Here is a 19316-nt window from a genome sequence, read left to right as displayed (position 1 = left end):
ATGACCAGAGGAAACTGAGCACTATTCACTGAGTCCTTCTTGCCCACCTTAAGCCAACAAAAAAGGCAGTTAACTGGCGCAGGTTTTGGATAATACTCCAACCAAAGCTACAAAACACAACTGAGAGAGATGCAACAAAGTGAAAAATGGTCATTAATAGAAAATATGCGCACAGAGCTTTGGATGTTCCTCTATCACATTCCTGTGTGAGAAATCGCATTCTCCTGGGCTAGATCCTTCCCTCGACCCACGAGGAGTCTTTCCATAGATGACCGAAGGGTTCTGGTTTGAACTCAGGTGGAACTATTCCACGGAGGTAAAATACAGAGGTAAGAAAGAAAGGTTTCCAGTCTCACTGGTACAAGAGCAGTCCCAGCTTTATCTCTGAGAGTGTTTTATAAAACCTAGCCTCAGTTAAAAATCAAACTCACACCTCACATTGGCACAGTATGCCAGCAAGGATTACCAGATTCCTGGGCAGAGCTGGCAACCCACAGCCTGGTAAACGGCCCTAAGAAGCGAGGGAGGGGTGACAACACGACTGACCTGCCTGCATTGCCCAGGGATGAAGAACATGAAACACTGGAGTTAGAAACCACGTGTTCAATTTTAAGAACTATTTCCAACTCAGTATAGACTTTTTGGTGAGAAAGTAACAAGTTTAAAGAAAACTGAGTCAATTTTTAAGTGTCTTTTTCCTCCTCCCTCTTCTGAAGAATTAACTTCTGCTGACAGGCCAGGCTGTCTGAGGCACTGCGGTAATGAGAGCGTGAGCCAGACAGCCTCAGAAGGACTGTCAAAAGCTCCAAGGCAAGACAGGACTTTTTGGTGACAAAACACCCTGAAAATGAAGATCCTCCAGCTCTCAGAAGAAAGAGCTCTTCGGCTCTGAAACCACACCGGCATTTCAGCAAAAGCTGACTTTTAGATTTAATTTTTGAGAAACAGCTCATCGTTTTGGCATTACCCCTTTCAGAGATGCACCTGGTCAAGCCTCAGTGGCCAGATTTAAACAACAACAGACCACGACACAAAGCAACCCTCAGAAAAGAAACACCTCATCCTTTGCTCTTTCAATCCTGATGTTGGGAAGCCCACATTCAGTCATTTCTCTGTGTGCCACCTCAGAGAGCCCACATCATCCAAAGGTTTTGTTGTCGTTTTTAAAAGGGCAGAAACAGATCATGAAGGAAGAGCTGGAAGGATTTTCCCAGCAACCTGCCATAGCACGTCAGCTGGAACAGCAGTGAGGGAACCATGTTGGACCATGTTCATTTAGAAAGAAAGTCAGGATTGATTTCCAATCTCCTGTTAGAGTGTTCCAGCACCCAATCTAATTTATCTTCATACAGCAGCCGTTTCTGAGAGCATATACTACATGCACACAAACCGCCCAGCAGCAAAGGGGAACAAACCAAGAGAGTGACAACCAAGGGAAAAGGCTGACATTAACAGGCACAAATTGCCTTTATATCCACGACTTCAGAGGGAACTTTGTTTCTTCAGCAAACGACAGGCCAGATCCAAAGCATTTAATAAAAATCCACAAGCGCCTGCTTGCCCAGTGTGGGTTTTGTTCAACCCTTCAATGATCTAATTGTTCTAGAGATGTCATGTAATTTGATTTTTCTCATGTCAGGGAAAACTGACATTGGAGGGAAACTGCCCATCCTGGAGAATACGCAGGACCGGGGCACGCAGCTTTCTACAACCTGACTCATGATGACACCATCACAGTCAGCCAGATGCTCAAGACTTGCAGGAAAAAGGTAAAACAAAGGGCCCTGCTCATGCAAGAGATGACAAGGTGTGCATGTGGGAGGAGAATCTACAGAGCTTAACAAGATAAAGTGATTTGAAAGCTTTTATCCAATTTGGGTATGCAAAGGCAGCCAGCTGGGTCATGGGGTGTTGGGTGTTCTCCCACCAGAAGCCGCAGCGTGCACACACTGCCCACATCCCCACTGCCAAAGCATCACCCTCACCACAGGACACATAGGCCAGCGCACAGCCAGAAGGACTGAAAAATTCATAGCAAACTTTTTCAGGTGTTTCTTTACTCATGGAAGTGTCTCCCTGAGCAGACACCTTGTCACGGAGAGACCTCAGTGGGAGTGAACCAGAGCACAGCTTCACCAGCTGATTCAGGAAGCCCCCACCAAACTCATCCAACTCACACCACAACAACGATGACAAGAAACACAAGTGTCCCTGAGCCCACCGGAGTCAATGGCAAATCAGAGCCCCAGTCTCACCCTTGGGGTTCACAGAGCAAAGTTCACCCCTGGGCTGAGAACCAGTAGAAGGGCTGGAGTCTCCCCACACCCCACTTCAGGGACAGAGGGGTGACTCTCCCTTTCTCCTGAAGACTGCAAAGCCAGGAGCTGAACCCAGGGCTGGGCTTGGCAAGCCAGGAACAGTGGAGGCAGCACACGTTTCTGCAGCTCCAGTGAGCACTTTGCACGTCCCTTTCGACAAACACAGGTCTGGATCCCACGGCAGCACCGCACAGTACCCCTCTCCGAGCATCACCCCGAAGTGCACGTTGGTCAGCAGAAGGGGAAACCAGACCAAACCGTAAGCCGATGAGGCAGGAGGACAGGCAGGTGCTTTCCCAGGTGCCGTCGTGTTGCCAACGCCCGTGCAAGAGCTGGCATTGTAAAGTCACCACCAGCAGCAGGCATTCTCCGGAGTGAGGTCTACAGGAGTGGGCAAGGGGCGAGGGTTGGATCCAGGCAAAGCAGCTCCATTTTCACCTCCATCAGCATCGCGTTCTGGTGTGGACGCACCGTTTGCCTTCAAAATATATAAAGACAGAAGTTTTGTTTGGAAAGGAGTGAAGAGACTTGACAAAGTTATTTCACATTGCTTTTACATGCTCAGTACCATTTTAAGAGCTTCCTAAAAATAATAATGAAGAGAATGTCTGTGCATCATTACTCCGCATGCTGTCAGCAGTCAGGGCCCATTAAACTTTATTAAAGAAAGAAAAGAGAGAGGAAAGAAATGGGGAGAGGAGGAGTTGTACTGCAAGAAGTGCTCCTCTGGTACATGCTTCCCTCAAAGGGGTAAGCCAGACAGAAAGCTAAGCCTCAGCTCTCAGAGGTTTCCAAACCAGGTGACAGCATCCACATGCCAGGGAGCAGGTCCTCCACATGACCCTCCTGCCCACTGCACAGGAGCCATGGCAAAGGCAGCCCTTGGCTATGGTCGGGGACTTTTTACAAGGGCCTGTAGTGACAGGACAAGGGGTAAGGGATTTAAATGGAAAGAGGGAGATTGAGATGGGACATCAGAAAGAAATTCTTCCTGGAGAGGGTGGTGAAGCACTGGGACAGGTTGCCCAGAGAAGCTGTGGATGCCCCATCCCTGTGAGTGTCCAAGGCCAGGCTGGATGAGGCTTGGAGCAACCTGGTCTGGTGGAAGGGGTCCCTGCCCATGGCAGGGGGTGGGACTGGATGAGCTTTAAGGTCCCTTCTAACCCAAACCATTCTGTGATTCTATGAGTCTGCGGCTGGGGATGGGCGCAGGACAGCAATCCTCTACTGCAGAAGGCACTCTGGCTCACATCAGCTCCGTGAACCCAAGCTAATTACTTCAGCAGCCCTGGCGAAACTCGGGGTCTGCTGGGACACGCTGCTCCCAGCACATGGGGTGAAACACGGGGCTGGCAATGCAGAGAGCTCTGAGGAGCAGTGGGTCCGTACTAACGTCTCTCTCCCTTCTCTGAACTGATGGGGACACAAATCATATTGACTCCTGGAGAAAGCACAGGGGATGTTTTCAGTCACTGCGTTCATGCAAATGTTCAAGGCATGGGGAGTCCTGCAAATTCCTGCCACCAGCTACTGACCAACATCCCAGCTGAAAGATAACTTCCTGACTCATAAAACCTCTCAACGTGTTTACAAAGACTCCAAAATCCAGGCTTTTAACTTCTATATTACTTGACTTCCCATGCGCTTTCCTTTATGCTTTGTTTTGAACAATTACCCTCAGTGCTTTGTGCAAAATGCTGAATAGAAAGTTGGAAGCGCGAGGAGTAAACGTATTGCAAAGGGTAGAGAATAAGTCTAAGGACGTGGGGGAAGGAGGCCAGACAGGCTGTTTGATCAAAGACCGAAGCACAGACCTCTGCAATGTGAAAGAAGGCACGAAAATAGAGTTTCATCTTCAGCAGCAGACTTGTTTCCAGATATATTGAGTGAAAGAGGCAAGAGAATGAGTCTTTGTCATTCCTCTATTTTCAAGGAAAAAGTCTTCAATTTAAAACTCCGTAAAGAATTACTGAAATAGTGAAAGTAATTTATTTTTTAGGTACTCAAGCCTTTATTCACTTAACTTCAAGGCAGACTCAAAAGAGCTGAAAATGTTTTGATTCTACCACTTGAGGATGAAAATATTTTAATTTCTTTAAATGTGGAAGGGGGCATGTGCTTCCTCTGAGGTCCATATTTACAGATGCGTTCCTTCCAGAATGCAAACCTCAAATCATTTCCTAATGCTGTCACTACCCCAAGACATGTTTTATTTATAAATACAGCAGGACTGTTCGGTGCTCTGCAGTACCAGTACGAGGAGGCAGAGACGGCTCAAAGCTGCTCAGCCATGAAGGCACAATTCAATTTTTTCACTTTGTGGAAAAGGAACAACTCATCCTCCTTGGCAGCAGGAGAACTCAATCCCATGGCAGTGGCAGCAAGCTTTGAGCGAACAGCGGTGCCCAAAGACTGATGAGGCAGGCAGTGCAGGAGGCATAGGCTTAGAAGGGAGAGTGTGGGTGAGGGTCTCTCCTCCCCCCTATTCCTTCTTATCATGTGCCGTCAGTGCAGGCAGAGGCCAAAGGTTGAGGGAGGAAGATCATGGCTTGCAATACAGCTCCCTTGTGCAGTTACCCACCAATTTCACCCACCTACAAAGCCAGGCCTGGAAAACTATGCTGTTTGGCTGTAGCTCAGATGGACAAGGGAGTGTGTGGTCTGAAAACATTTAGGCAACTTTCTCACCAAGCACAGGAAAACAAAAGTCCACTCCCCAAAGACTGCCACGAAGAAAGTCATTAAAGAAATTACTATCCCACTCAGGGCCTAATTAGTGTTAGGACAATTTTTTTCCGACATGGAATGGAATATTAGACCCACTGAAGCAAAATGTTACCTTCTCGTTGTCCCCGAGGGAGCAAAAGACACATCTGAGAAACAGAAGGGCAGGAAGAATAGAAGTTAATGCTTTAACTTCTGAGAGGCCCCAAGAATTCCCTGCCACAAAAATAATGCAGAATGGCTCTGTCTGTCTCATGTATTAACAGCTTGAATATTTATGAGCAAAAGTTGATGCCTACCCCAGCCGGGAAAGCACTGAGCCACAGAGAGAGTGACACCACCTCATTTCTAAATCCAGTCAATTCCTGAAAGACAGGGCATAAATCTCCCCAAATTAAGAGAGCTGGAAGCAGCATTTCCTGCCCATCTCTCAGCTCCAGGACCTTTTCTCAGCTCTGCTCAGCCTCTCCCGGCACGACAGCTACAAAGCAGGCAGCCAAGGGGACATATCCAGAAGCTGCAGCTTCAGCACCCTGGGAGAAGGGTCCAGGGTGGACCCACTGACCTCTGGAGGTCCTTCCAGCTGGTCTCACCCCATGATTGTAAGCCACAACGTTTCTTATACCCCACCAGACACTGCCACCATCGTCTCAGCTCCCAGACTCAGCACCACCGCTGTTTAACGCAGCTCTGTTTAACTGCCAGCTGCTGTACCGCTCTTTAAGTATTAATGATTTAGACAACACATTGGCAAACAAGTAGAGATGGGGAGACTGTGATTTGCACTCAGACGTATGCTACTCATTTGTTAGCTTATCTTGTGGCTGTTTCTCAATTCTCCCTTTTTTAAGCACAAATTAGAGCCTTCACCAGCCTCGCAGCCCAAGCCAAGCTCGCTCACCGTTCCCTCCCGGCAAGCTGTTCAGGTGACCCACGGAATACCAAACAGGACTGACCCCTTCCTGAGACGACGTCCTCAGAAGACACTGAGGAATCCATTAACCGGAACCCACCAAAGCAGAACTTGTTACTGACCTGAGGGGAGATGCCTTTTGCTCTTATCTACCCCCTGCAGCAGCCAGGTCCAAGCGCAAAGATGTTATCTCCATTAAAAGCTCTCCATGGGCTAATGAAAACCACTGTACAATATTGATGATTTCTTTGTTTAATTCTGTTTAACATTCCCTTTCTTTAATATAAATGTCATAATTAACAATAGTGAGGATTTTGCTCTTTTTTAACCGAGGTGCCACTTAACACGAGCTGTACAGCCAGAACAAGGTGAGTCAGTCAGTCACCTCCCCAGCTGGGGGCAAGTAAGGGGAAAAAGAAAGACTGTGCTTCTTTCCTGTGTGCAAATTTCATTCTTTTTAGGATAAAACATTCTGCAGGAATACCAGCACATGACCTCCTCTTAACTGCTATTGTGTCAGAGCGAGCACCTCCAGGAACCAGAGCTTCAGAAGAAGAAACACCAGACCCTCAGAAACGATGGTTTTGAAAGGGCTTGGAAGCAGGTGGTTTTTAAAAAAATAAAAAACTGTCAGCCTCTCAACTCACCGCTCTCTTCTGCAACTTCGGCTCATGGGCTAAGGTTGCCTAAATCCCAATGCAGCTCTGACAATGAGTCATTTTATGACAAACCCCAGGCTTCATTATCTGCCTCACCAAATCCCAGCCGGAGCCAGAGCAACACTCTGGAAACCTACAAACTCTTCCTAATAGCTCCTTGTTTTCCCTTGGCTGCAGACCGTGCTGTCGTCTTGGCCTTCGGGCTTAAAGAGCTCAGGACTGCAGCAGCACTTGCAGTACCACTCCCTAATTCCCTGTTCTGGCTGTGGCCTGGGATTTAAGGATGCTGAAGTGTTCTGTAAAGTCGCACTCGAGAGCAGAATTAGAGCAGAGGTGAGAAAAAGACGTGAAAAGAAAGCCACGGGTAGAATAACACCTGAGGTGCTAATAGGAAGCAAAAATTGCTCCCAACACAGTTATAAAGTTGCAGAGCCTTTCCAAAAAGCTACAGCAAAATCTCCCTTTAGTGCCCTCAGTCTGTAACTGAGGGTCAACTATTTAAAGGGGAGAGGATCTTTGTCCCTTGCTCTGCTTTCGGGTCACAGCAGAGCACAGGGACTGTCCCATAGGCAGGGAGAGGCAGCGAAGAGTTTTGCCAGCCTTGACGTAGAGCACCCGTCACCTCCATCACTCTCTGAAGAGATAGAGCAGGAGCAGCCTCTGCTTTTTGGCAGTGGCATCCAGAGGGACCCATTGTGAAAAGCCCCTCGCAGACAGATGAAGCTCCAAGGGAGCACTGCCACTTGTCCTGAGGTTCCCACCATTTGCACACCCCAGACCTCCAGCATCCCGGAGCACGTGAACCCCTCTGCAGAGCAGGAGACTACCTAGGGGGCTACAGGGCTGGTTTTGCTCTTCCCCTTTATTTTCTGCTCTTGCCAGGCTGCTGGCAAAGCATGGGGGCACTCAGTATTGCGGCCTCCTCGATGTCTGGTCTGCTCGAACCACCGGCTGCGGCGCTGCACAGAACATGAGGCTGCACGTGTCACATCGCTTCGTAATGCTGATTATTGAATTCCTACGTAGTGGATCACGGTTGCCAACAGTTCGCTGCACAAATCACACCCCTGCAGCGTCTCTCCAGCTGGGCACGGTAAATGCTCTCAGAGTAAACGATGCCGACCACGCTCACCCCTGCCGCTCGCTCCCTGCGCGGAGGCAAGGCCACATCCCAAACACACCTGAGGGAAAACCACCTCCCTCTCCTCCCCACCTGGAAGTGCTGAAGATGACCCACACCATGGGGCAGAGCACCCAGCAAACACAACAGGGGCGCACCGTGTGCCTCCCACAACACGCTCAGGTTCCAGCTTCGCCTCCTCGCAGAGCCCTTTGGGAGAGTCTCAAACGCTGCCGCACCAGTCCGAGCCAGCACCCGCATCGCAGAACAACGCGAGATCGAAGGCTGGCACAAGACAGGCCAGCCACTTTGCAGCCCATCCTGCTTGCCTTCTGTGGCCACCGAGCCATCGCTGTAAGGCCACCTAACTCCCTGCGAGCCCGCAGCACCTCCCCGGCCCAGGAGGATGCTTGGCTGCATCCCTGACATGGAGAACCATGCCCGCTGCCACCCTCCATCAGTTCCCAAGCCTGTGCCTGCCGACTGCAACCACCATCGTCTGCATTCCCCTCCCAGCGCACGGAGCAGAAATTCTGGCTGCTGTCTCCCTGCCTCCCTCCCCTGGCTCTGGGGGCCATGGAGCCCTCCTACCAAGGCACTCGCTGCTGCAGGCACCACGGCTGAACAAAGCAGTCCCTTCTGCAGGAAAACTGGGAAATAAATGACCCCAGACATAATAAAGAGCTTTACAGATATTCTCTAGTCAGCCAACCTGGCTTAACCTTTTCCTTAGCACGATCCTCTCTACCTCTCAGGGGCTATTTTAACTGGGCTCATGAGATTACTATAGTTTCCAATTTTTTAAATATATGTCCATGCTGTCTGTCATTTTTAGCTCTCCCCTGCCTAGCAAGGAGAGATCTCACTGGAAAACATTGACCCCTTTGTGCCAAGCTTTGCATATGAGTTTTTTAGCAAGAAAAAAGGCATTTTCTGCCTGTGAGATGCTGTTTGCACTGTCATGGCCAGGCAGCAGTTAGTCCAAACAGCTGGCAGGAAAGCTCCAAAGGGCTGAGCGCTGTGCAAACACACCATCCAGGTGTGCACCCATTCAGACTTCCACATGGCCATGTAGCATGAGCAGAAAAATCACCCAAGGGTCACACACACCATCCACCACCACCCACCTCAATCCCACAGAACCACCCCGCTGCTCCACTCCGGCAGCAGAGCCAACACACAACGGGAATCAGCCGTCCCTAACGCCACAGTCAACAGGGGCTTAAAATAAACCTCCTGGTCCGGGGCAGCACTATAATCCAGGGAGAGGACAGACAGAGCAGAAGCATCGCTCATCTGATTCTATTTGCAAAAACTAAAATTAAAGAAAACTGCAAATCCTTGAAATTTGGGGAAGGAGGGATGAGCAGAGAAACAATTTTATGCCAGCTATTTCTAGCGGGAAGCGTGGGGAGGGGGACTGTGACTCCATGTTGCACTAAAGGATAAACCTGCTCTCTCTAATCCAATTTATGCCTCAACATGCACAGCACAAAACAGGCTCAGGAACAAAAGGAGCGGCAGTTCACAGGGCGGCAGGAACACTCGGAGGGAGCAGTGCTAAACGATAACTTAAGGGGTTGTTGAATAGATTAGCAGGAACCGCAGAGAGAACACATTTGCATCTCTTTTAGCTGCTCCAGATCAGATGTGATAGCAGCCTCTGCTCTCAGTCACTTAATTGTTCCAAAGTTGTTGAAGGGGGAAGAAAGGGTCTTTTTTTTTTCTTGCACTGCAGAGTTCTGGGAAGAGCCATGCTTGGATTTAAGAGCCACCTAACATTAGGAAAATTTTTTATTCAGTCTCATAAAGCTGCTGGACTTCTGCTTTGCTTCAGTAAAAGTTCAACCTGTTCTGCTGCCTCTGCAGGGCACAGGAGCTCCGGGCCTTTGCAGGGGGACAGACCCAAGCTACGGCTGCTCTGGGAGGTGGGTGGAGGCAGCTCCCACCCCAGACGATTACTCATATTGCAGAATAGATTCTGCATTCTGGGAAAAGGGAAGGAGTGAGCTGTAACGCTGTGATAGCATCTGCCAGGAGAGAAAAGCAGCAGGGAAAGGTGATCCCGGGCTGCAGCTTTGCCAGGTGTGCCTCGGAGAAAGCTGTGCTTCGAGGGAAGTGAGCCCCAAAAGCATGGATTTGCCCAGAGAGGAGGTTCAGCTTACCAGGGGCTCTGCTGCCAACGTCACTGTCGCGCCCATCCACCGGCTGGTCGCTCTGGCAGCTCTCCGTGGCACTGAGGGCAGCCCCCTGCTCACTGCCCAGGCTGCTGCGGCTCCCCGAGAGGGCAGGGGAATGGGTGCTGCCCAGCGCCCTGCCCACGGCCTGGCTGGATTCCCCGATGGGTGCTGCAGAGACACAACAGAGAGACGCTGCTGGGGAAGAACTGGGTGCAGATGCTGGACCAGGTCCTGACAGAGCAGGAGCCTTCCTGGCTCCCAGCCAGGCACCCTCAGGAGCAGGGTCAAAACCCAGTTCCCGTGCTCCATTCCTAAAACAGCACCAGTGATTCCAGTGCTATAAGGTCAGGAGTGAGGAGTTGGCTGGAGATCTGCTGCCAGGTGGCCGGGAGCAGCTCCCAACTGCAAGCGCAGACCCTGAAAGGCTGCAGGCAGTGGAACAGCCCACCATCAGTTTTACCCACTGATACTACTCCAGTGAGGATGGACCAGATCCTCACCTGGCATAGCTAAAGCCAGTGAGCTGCAGCCACGTAGGGCAGGCAAGCGGCTGAGCCAAAACCCACAGTACCAAGAGCCAAACGTTCAAGCACTTTACACTTCCCACCCTCCAGCCAGAAGGAAGAGCAACTCCTCACCCAGTTCTGCTCGGTGCTTTCTGCCTTGTGAGCCTTTTGACCCCACAGGTAAAGGCTTGTCATCCAGGCTGGAGGAACTGAACTCCGAGTCGCTCTCGCTGTCGCTAGAAACCACTGCAGAAAAGATCAGGGGGACGAGAGGAGAGAGACAGTTACTCACAATGTTCGTAACACTTACCAAAGAGGGTGCCAGATGGATCCAAATAAAACACGAACAAATGCTGACTCGCTGATCACGTTCTCCCTCTCCAACAGGAGCCCTACCTGCAGTTCCCCCACAGCTGTTCACTTTTCCTCTCAAACATGATGTGCTTTTACTTTTTACAGACGATTTATAACCCTGCTGCACACACTCCAGTGGTGCCAGCACCTGGAGCAGATGCACACATCACCAGTGCTTCTCTCCCAAACCTGACTGGGACCATGGGGACCACACCACTGTGCTTTGCTGCCCGGAGCTCCCTGCCGCAAAGCCGAAAGCCCTGTGGAATGGCTGGTGGGGGAGCAAGGCTCTGCTCCTGCTGACCCCCCTGCCAGCACACCAGCGAGCCCCCTCCTCATGCCATTTCCGTCTCCTACATGGGAGCGACACGCTAAGGGCTGGCAGCGTACGAGGCTGGTTCCTGCTCAGGTGGAGGGGTCCTGGCTCCACCATGAGCATCCATGTTTGAGTAATGTGGGGAGAGGGGCTGGCTTCCTCCAAGCCATGTTTCAAGTGCCACAGGGCCTCTGTGGAGGCTCCAGGAGCTGTGAGGAAAACACCAAATAAATACTGAGCACATCAAATAAAAAAACCCTGCAGCAATTACACGAAGCACCAGCCTTATTAGCTCATGGTCCATTCAGCAGATGCTCATCCCTATCAGTACACTGCCCAGAACTATATTACTCCTATTCCCCTGAGGCTTGAAAGGCAAGAGTCACTCCTCATCCTCAAGGAGACTGTTCCCCCACTTCAAGGCCACTTTTTTTCCTTCTTCCCTCTCCTCGCCCCAAATCCTGGCCCTAATCCTGCTGCTTTCCACCCTCCATAGTTTCCACAAGAGCTGAAGTAGCTTCATTTTGCCAGATGCAACTTCCCAAATTGGCAGGTTGTTTCCACTTTTCCATGCAATTATGCAAGTACCTCTCCTGCTTATACCAGTGTGAAAGATAACTCGACTGCCAGCTGCTCTGGGTAAAATGAGAAAGGTGTTTTTCCATCTCCTGGGTTTTCGTAATGATCTGATCTTGGAACAGAAATGATGGGGTTGAGGAGGAAGGTGACGGGAAGAGAGCTGTCTTTTGTTTCAGGGATTGCACCCACAGCATTCCTCCATCTGACCAAGGCAGATACCAGCTCTCCTGGCAGCTCAGAAGCTATTTCAAACAGCAGGTCACAATTCCCAGTGGAAAGTACAATAACGGCTCCTGTGGGATATGAAGTAGGCAACACCGCAACCAACAGCCTCTAACTGTAGAAAAAGGAAGCCCCAACTATTTCTTCATATTCATCCCTATGTACTTATTAGCTCACATTTATATGGGAAACGAGTTCCCCATTCTGCTGCCCCCACACTGTTAGTTGTAGTGCCCAGCCTCACGGTGCTGCTGGGCACAGGAGGGACGTGGGTGCAGAGGCACAAGGTGGCAACCACGGGGTAGCAACGAGAGCTGTGAGTTCATCTCTCTACACTAGCGCTAAAATTCACTACACGTGGTCTGCAGAGCTACAAACCCCTTAACGCTGCCCAGGGCAGGAGGATGGGTATCCCTCCCCTCACACAGGCGAGCACAAGCTGTCAAACATTTCTGCCAAGGACCTCTGCAGACACTCCTGTATTCAGGCAGCGATCTGTATGACAAAATATTTTATTAAAAAAAAAAATTAATACCTAAAATAGTGCTTTTCTGGAGTTAACATCTCTGAGGATATTAAATCTGGCTGCCAGTGTTATTGCAAAGTGTTGTTGGAGTTGGCCTGGCGGGCAGCTCCCCACGCACGAGGTGCTGCTGGGAAGCGCTGTGCAGAGGGCAGGCTGCCAGCCCCGTCCTCGCTGCCAGCACAGCCTTCCCCTGGGCACCAGCCCCTCCTGTGCCCGCAGCCTGCCCAGGGCTGGCCCTTCCACTCCCCGTCTGCTGGCATCATCAGAAATGGGACTTCTCACCCGCGGGGAACAGGGCTGCGGAGCTCAGCCAGGCAGAGAGCGAAGCCCTGGTACAAGACAGGGTGTTGCACTTCTGGCTGAGTTCTCATAGCAAAGGTTTGGCTTTGGGCTTTGCTGTCTTACAGACAGCTTCACCGCTTCCCCCCAGCTCCCTGGGAGAGGTGGGGGACTAATAGAAATACTGTTAATAACAACCCATACATACCAGGCTCTTTGCTACAAAATCCAAATCTCAGCTGTGAACATCCTTCTGACCATCCCACTGCCCAATTCCCTCAGCAAATGCACTCCTGTCCCACTTGGTCATCATCCTTTTTTGGCTTCCTGGATTCATAAAATCCATCGCTTTAGAATATGAAACCTTTAAAAACACTGGAAGCGAGGATTCATTTGGATAAGGCCCCAGTGAATCAGCGGAGGTGACTTTAGCTGCCTTCCCTTCTGCCATTCAGCAGTTCAGAGAGGACCAGCACAAGAGGAGGAAAATATTAATGACACGAAGGCACTCACACCGCAGGAACAACACTGTCTGCTCTCATTTCCTCTGCTGCCAATAAGAGCTTATTTTACTCACTGCACCAATGTTTCCCTTTAAGGTAATTTTTCTCCCAAAGCTCCCAGACCTTCTGCTGGCACTTTCCAGAGCCCAGAAGTCGTAAATCTGGTGTTCCAGCAGTTGCTGATATATCAATAAGAGTCGTTGGACGGCTGTACTTTCAGAGAACGTAACAGATTTATCCCTCTCCATCTCCAGCTGACTGAAAAAAAGCTCATTAAAAAAATATGTTGTGATAAAACTTGCAAGAAAAGCAGTATTCCCACAGGGAATGGGTCACTCAAAGGCTTGAACCCCCATAGCAGCTGCTGGAGCCCGAGATCCCTCCGACACATGGCTCAACCTCCGAGCCAGAGGCACCGGAAGCTCGCAGCACAGAGAGCCACAGGGAGCGGTGGCAGGCTGCCGGGCTGCACTTAACCCCAACGGCAGAGGATGTGGGCAGGCTGTGCTGAGGCCAAGGGGAAAGGAGCACTTGGTCGGGGTTGAGCTCTAGTATTAAATGGCACAGCACATTTGGCACGGGCACGCTCCCTCCCCCTGCCCATCGCAGGGCAGAGCTCCATCCCTGCACGCACCAAGCATGGCACTTCTTGCAGCTGCTAAAAATACAGAACGCACACGCAGGCAAGCACGGGCACCCTGCAGCAACAGCTCCCAACAGCCACACACGCCCAGCACGGCCAAGACACGCGGGGTGAGCGGGCTGAGCACGTGCCCTTGAGCACACCTGTCCCCTGCAGCACCCAGCCTTTGTCTACGTGACCCACGGGGAGTGGGGAGGCCAACAGCTCCCGGTCACTCCGTGTGGGAGGGTCGGAGATGAAGAATTATATTGCAACCCAAGCATCTCACCAAGTGCAGCTTCCACGCTAGATCATGCCCAGCCCTGCCCCGAGTTGCAGGGACAACTCCCAGCAGGAGCAGGGGACAGGACCCATCTGCTCTCCCCTTCAGAAGCAGCACACGTGCTGCCCAAATTTGTAGAGAAGCTGGATGATTCCTCGGCGCTCTGCAAAGCACTTGATCTGCCCCAGCACGCTCCTCTCTGCTCCATCACTGGGAGATTTGGCCTCGAGCACACCGTCACCGGACGAACCTGCTGCATCCCCCTGCCCAGCTGCTGCTCCTATGCCTCCGCTGGTGCTAAGCCCGGCACGTCGCATTGCTTGGCAACGGGACTGGAGCACATTGCAATGGGAGAAACCACCGGAGACCGAGCAGAGCAGCAGGCAGCCCTCATGCCAAACAGTGCAATACCTCAGGGATCGCACTTCCTTTTTTTCCACCCAGTTGCTTCGCATTTTTTTCTGCAGAACTCAGAGTTCAGAGGAAGGAAAGCCCTGCTGCTTATTGCTCCCCACCCCCTGATGGCCCCATCCTGCCTGACCCAGTGCAGAAACCCACCCACATTCCACCACATGGAGCAGAGCAGCTCCCCAGTACGAGAAATATTACGGCTATTCTCCCCATGACAATACATTTGTGCCTTAACTAATAGCAGGGTTCCCATGGCAACTGCTTGTTTATTACAGAAAAACTAAAGGCAACGGCAAATTCCAGTGTCAGCGAGCACAAGAGAAATAATGGGTGTGTAAAAATAAAACTTCTTCTTGGTGGGTCTGGCTTTTTTTCCAAGAGGTACATTCCTGCAAGTCCCTCGGTCCCGCTGCCTTCCCACCCTCCCACAGCAGGCACAGCCAGAGAGGCTGGTACCCAGGGCCTGGCACTGATCCTCTCCTGCCGAAAGGCAGCTCCTGGCATGGAGGATGTCATAGGGACAGGCACGGCTCCTGTCTCCCGGGCTCTCCGGAGGCTGTGCTGGGACACGGCTGTGCCTGTGCTGGTCCCACCTGACTTGAATCCCTTAACAGCTGAGAGACGGCTCCTTGCGTGCCTCGGGAGGCAAGCGGAGGGGTGAGGCACGGCTGGCCAAGATAACGGAAACCCCACGGAGAGCAGCCTGTCAGAGTCAGGCACGTTAAATGCCAGAGCTCGTTCTCGAGAACATCCTGCCAAACAAGCAACAGGGGTTTACTCCGTGCCGAAAGGACATCTTCAGATGAGGGTGTCCGAGACGTGAGCTGACAAACACTATCAGCCAGGCAGAGGTAAGGCAGGCAGCCTTGTCAGCCATGGCCTCGGCGAGCTCAGCCCAGGCCCAGCCGCAGATTCATGTTGGCAATATCACAGCTACATCATCTCCTCGGGGATGGCGGCTGCCCTGCACATTGCAGAGGTTTCGGATGACAAACAGCAAAAGCCCCAGCACTGGCAGGTGAAAAAAAAGTTAAATGGAGGGGCAAGATGTACAAGCTCCCAGCTCCAGAGATGAATTACAGCCCGCAGTGCCCATTGAAAGCAGTCCAGAGGACAGATGGCCTAACAGAGAAGGACAACAAGGAAAGAAAGCACCAGAAAATAAACCCATAAATTAACGTTATCCAACCCATAAAAGAGCAGCCAAACAAAAATCAGAGCAGAGGGCGAAAGGCTGCTCACCACCCACATCAAAGCTTACCAAAGGCCACTTTGCTCTCCTCTACCTGATCCTCTGCTGCTCCTGACGGTATTTAGGTATTTTAGGACAAGCCTCCCAAAACAAAACTCAGTGGAAAAGCGGAACTAAAAAGCAGGCCAGGCCTGGGCTCAACATATAGGACTCATAATGTTTTCTGTATCAGATGAACAGAAAATACCTCATCAACCAGTTCATTTGCTAGGACAACTCCTTCCAAGCGCCTCCTGGAAGGAAGCTCAACCATCTATTGTTGATCAGATTTGTCTTTAATTACAAAAGTTACAGCAGGGGTGGGACTTCCTAGCTGGGGCCTGAAGAGAAGGTTTGTAAACTCAACTCTCCTGAGTCCTCGTTATTAAAAAGTTATTTCCCCCTGCACTACTGATAAGATTTATCTTGATGTAGAAGAGTGTATGCTGCTGTAAGGCTGAAGAAGTCTTCTCCAATTGAGGGGATCTAATAGCAAAAGACAGGAGGGGAGAGAAGCCAGACAGTTCTCCTAATGCACACCAGAAAGAAATGAAGAGAAATCAAAGCAGACTGGCAGCAGCTTTAATTCTGCAGCATCCACTCGCTGCTGTGCAAGTGACCCTGAGTGCTCAGCTCCTCAATGCCAAGCTGTTGTTCCCCCCCCCCAAAGCTGGCTCCAGGCACAGCTCTGGAGTGGGCGTACGAGCAGCAACAGGGTGGGCAGATGGAAGAGAGGGGGGAAAAAAGCCCTACAAGGCAGTGCTGTGAATGGGATCTGATGCGGCAGTGATCCAAGATGCCACACGTGATACAACGGTCTACTTCAATCAAGGTCTACCTCAAAGAACAGGGATGTGAGTGCTGAAGCTAATAAATCTTCAGGCTTGTCAGTGCTCTGGCCCCAGCCCTGCACAGGGCTAAGTTAATTGGCTTCTCCAAGACACATTTAAAACAACACAGCCTTGAGCTCTCCATGCTGCAAACCTCAGCCCCCTCCCCGAGGCCTGGGGAAGCAGCTTCACCCTTTGCTGGTCTCATCTGCTTGAGGGAGGGTCAGGCACAAAAGGACACAGCAAGCATCAGCTCGCTCCTGCCCACTGACTGTAGAAGAGTACCTCTGCCCACTTGCTCCAGGCCCCGGGAAGACCCCAGGGAGATGCAGGGAGGGTAATTTCTAACCCAGCTCAAAGCAACGTGAGGTATCTGCCCAAAGGTGCTCTGAGGCAGCAGAAGCAAGGAGCAAGCAGCTCCAGGAGGGAGGGAAGAGAGCAGCCTTTTGTCAGCCCTGGCTGCACATGGCCATCCCATGTAGTTCCGCAGGAGCAGCAGCGGGAGCAGCTCTTTGGGCTGCGACCGCAGACAAGCATCTGTTTCATGGCTCGTCCCTCCCTTGGCAGTCCCAGCAAATCAGTGGGGGCTGCAGGGAACGGAGGGAAGCAAAGGTGGATTGAAGGACAAGGGAGTCCAGGAGGACTGGGTCTAGTCTGGGCCACCAACATGCACTCAAATAACAGTGAAGCCTGAAAAACATACCATAGCCAGCAAATCCCACCACCACCCACACGGGAAACGCACCACATCCTGTTGGCTATCCCCTACCTCTAACAGAGAGCCTCCCCTGTGAGCTGAATCCTGCTAGCAACAGGTCCTTCCCCCCCTCTCCCTGCCTGTTTCCCGGGCAAGGAGCAGACAACCAACCTTTTCCCCTGGCCCAGGTGAAGGATCGGCTGGTCCCGACGCTCTCTGCCTCTGGCATGGTTGGCTCGCTCTGCCAAGGCTGCAAGGGCAGCTCACTGGATTTGCTGCTGCTCTTCAAAGGGGGGATGTACTTGGGCAGCCCTTTGTAGAACCAGGCCCCAGACCTCTTCCAAACCTGTTAGAGACAGACACCATCTTAAGTCTGGGTTTTTACAGTGAGAGAGCACAGCCAGCACCAAACCAGCCCCCACCAAGCTTGGCCCAGCCACTCCGAGCTACCGTGACCCCGCTCAAACACAAGGGAGGGTCAGGCCTTCCAGCTCACAGAACCCAATGGCCTCCCTGTGCTCTGCAACTACCAACCCCTTCCCCACACACTGTCAGCCCAGCTTCACCTCAGGCCTTTTTCCACCACTAAAAAAAAATCACATATTTGAATGAGCAGCAGGCGGAGACTGAAGGTGGAGCAGAGGGAGGTCGTGCATGGAGCATCTTACATTCTCCAGGTCAAGACTAGATGTTTCTCTGATGCCGTGCTTGAACCAAATGCAGGTTCCCAGGCTGTTGACAAGGCTATTGGGATGAAGACCCCTGGCCTGCATGAAGCAGCAGTTCAGACTCTGCATCTCTTGCTTTCCCATTGGGAATCCACAAGAAGAAAAGCTTCCTGGAGAGAGCAGGCACGTGCTGTGGGTGGCAATAGCCCCAAGCACATGCTTTGCTTAGAGTAAGCCAAGTCTTGCCCTGGCTGGAGGGGCAGCAAGTCCTGACAAGCATCTCCTCCCATGCCAGGTCCCCCAGCCTGGGTCACTTTACTTCCGAGAGAGCCAAAGACCAGTAGCAGCTGGGGGATGCAGGTGGCAATGCCAGGACAGCAGAAATGCTGCCTTTGCGCCGTACCGAACGGCACAACCTCGGCGTCCCTTTCACAGAGCAATTTCAGGCTAAGTCAGATCATTTAACGAGTGTGCTTGAAAACCCCAGAACGAGAAGAACGACACTCAAATAACCCGGACCTGCGGCTGGAAATGGACTGCGAGCACTAAACTGTAATATCTCCTGTAAGAACGCCCTCTACTCTCCAATTTAGTTTTAATGCAGCTTATGATGAAGGAGCTCTATTAAGTATATTTAATATAAAGCCTGCTGTGAGCGAGAGGAAGAGAAGAGGATGGCAGCTCAGACAAGGAGAAATGGCCTCTAAAAACCTAATTCTTTTGTGCCTTCCAGCACTCTAATAATGAGCTAATGAGACAGCCAGGGCAAAACTAAGTTAATATAGTAAAAGTATTATTTTCTGTTTTATGCAAGGGTATAGAAACCTTGTGCTTCTGTTCAGAGAGAAGGATATCATCAGTGTTTCTACCCAAGTTCCCAAAGCATCCTACAAACAGTATCACCATGATGGCAATGGGTGCAAATGCCGATATCCCTAATTACAGCAATAAGTTTGCAACATGCATTTAGGACTTAATCAAAGCAGAGGGCAGTGACAACACCTGGCACTCAAGAGAAGCTCTTCTCATGCAGGCACAAAAAGCAGGACACCACCATCATCATTTCACTGATGGGAGGAGATTGCTCAGCAGGTTGCCTGGTTCCTAATCCAGAGCCATCAACACACTGAGCTGCAATCTCAGTGTTTGGGGTCTTGAAAGCCAAGTGAGGGCGATCTGAATTCAGCGGGCAACCTGGGAGTATGCTTTCTAAAACAAGAGTGCCCAGGGGAAGAAAGCAGAGCATCACTTTGACCCAGCACATGACTGTTACTGTAAGAGTGGGAGAGACACACGCTCGTGTGCACCACAGCAGGATCCAGAAACCAGGAGGTGAGAGCACCCTGCAATTACACCAACATTTTCCTGCTGGGTA

At 51.2% G+C, this 19316-nt stretch overlaps 1 protein-coding gene across 1 annotated transcript in view; it reads right to left on the bottom strand.

Moving 5' to 3' along the window:
- Positions 1–2761: 2761 nt before the first annotated feature.
- RPH3AL (rabphilin 3A-like (without C2 domains)) overlaps positions 2762–19316 on the bottom strand; it is a 32131-nt gene continuing 15576 nt past the window's right edge. The window contains exons 5-8 of the mRNA XM_010161202.1: positions 17445–17619; positions 10553–10666; positions 9900–10082; positions 2762–2796 (exon numbers count right to left, since the gene is read on the bottom strand). Coding sequence (XP_010159504.1) covers positions 2762–2796; positions 9900–10082; positions 10553–10666; positions 17445–17619 — 507 coding nt within the window. The remainder of the gene's footprint in view (positions 2797–9899; positions 10083–10552; positions 10667–17444; positions 17620–19316) is intronic.

The sequence above is a fragment of the Eurypyga helias genome, unplaced genomic scaffold (assembly GCF_000690775.1).
Source record: "Eurypyga helias isolate BGI_N326 unplaced genomic scaffold, ASM69077v1 scaffold20331, whole genome shotgun sequence".
Taxonomy (NCBI): domain Eukaryota; kingdom Metazoa; phylum Chordata; class Aves; order Eurypygiformes; family Eurypygidae; genus Eurypyga; species Eurypyga helias.
This window is presented reverse-complemented; position numbering and strand designations above follow the sequence as displayed.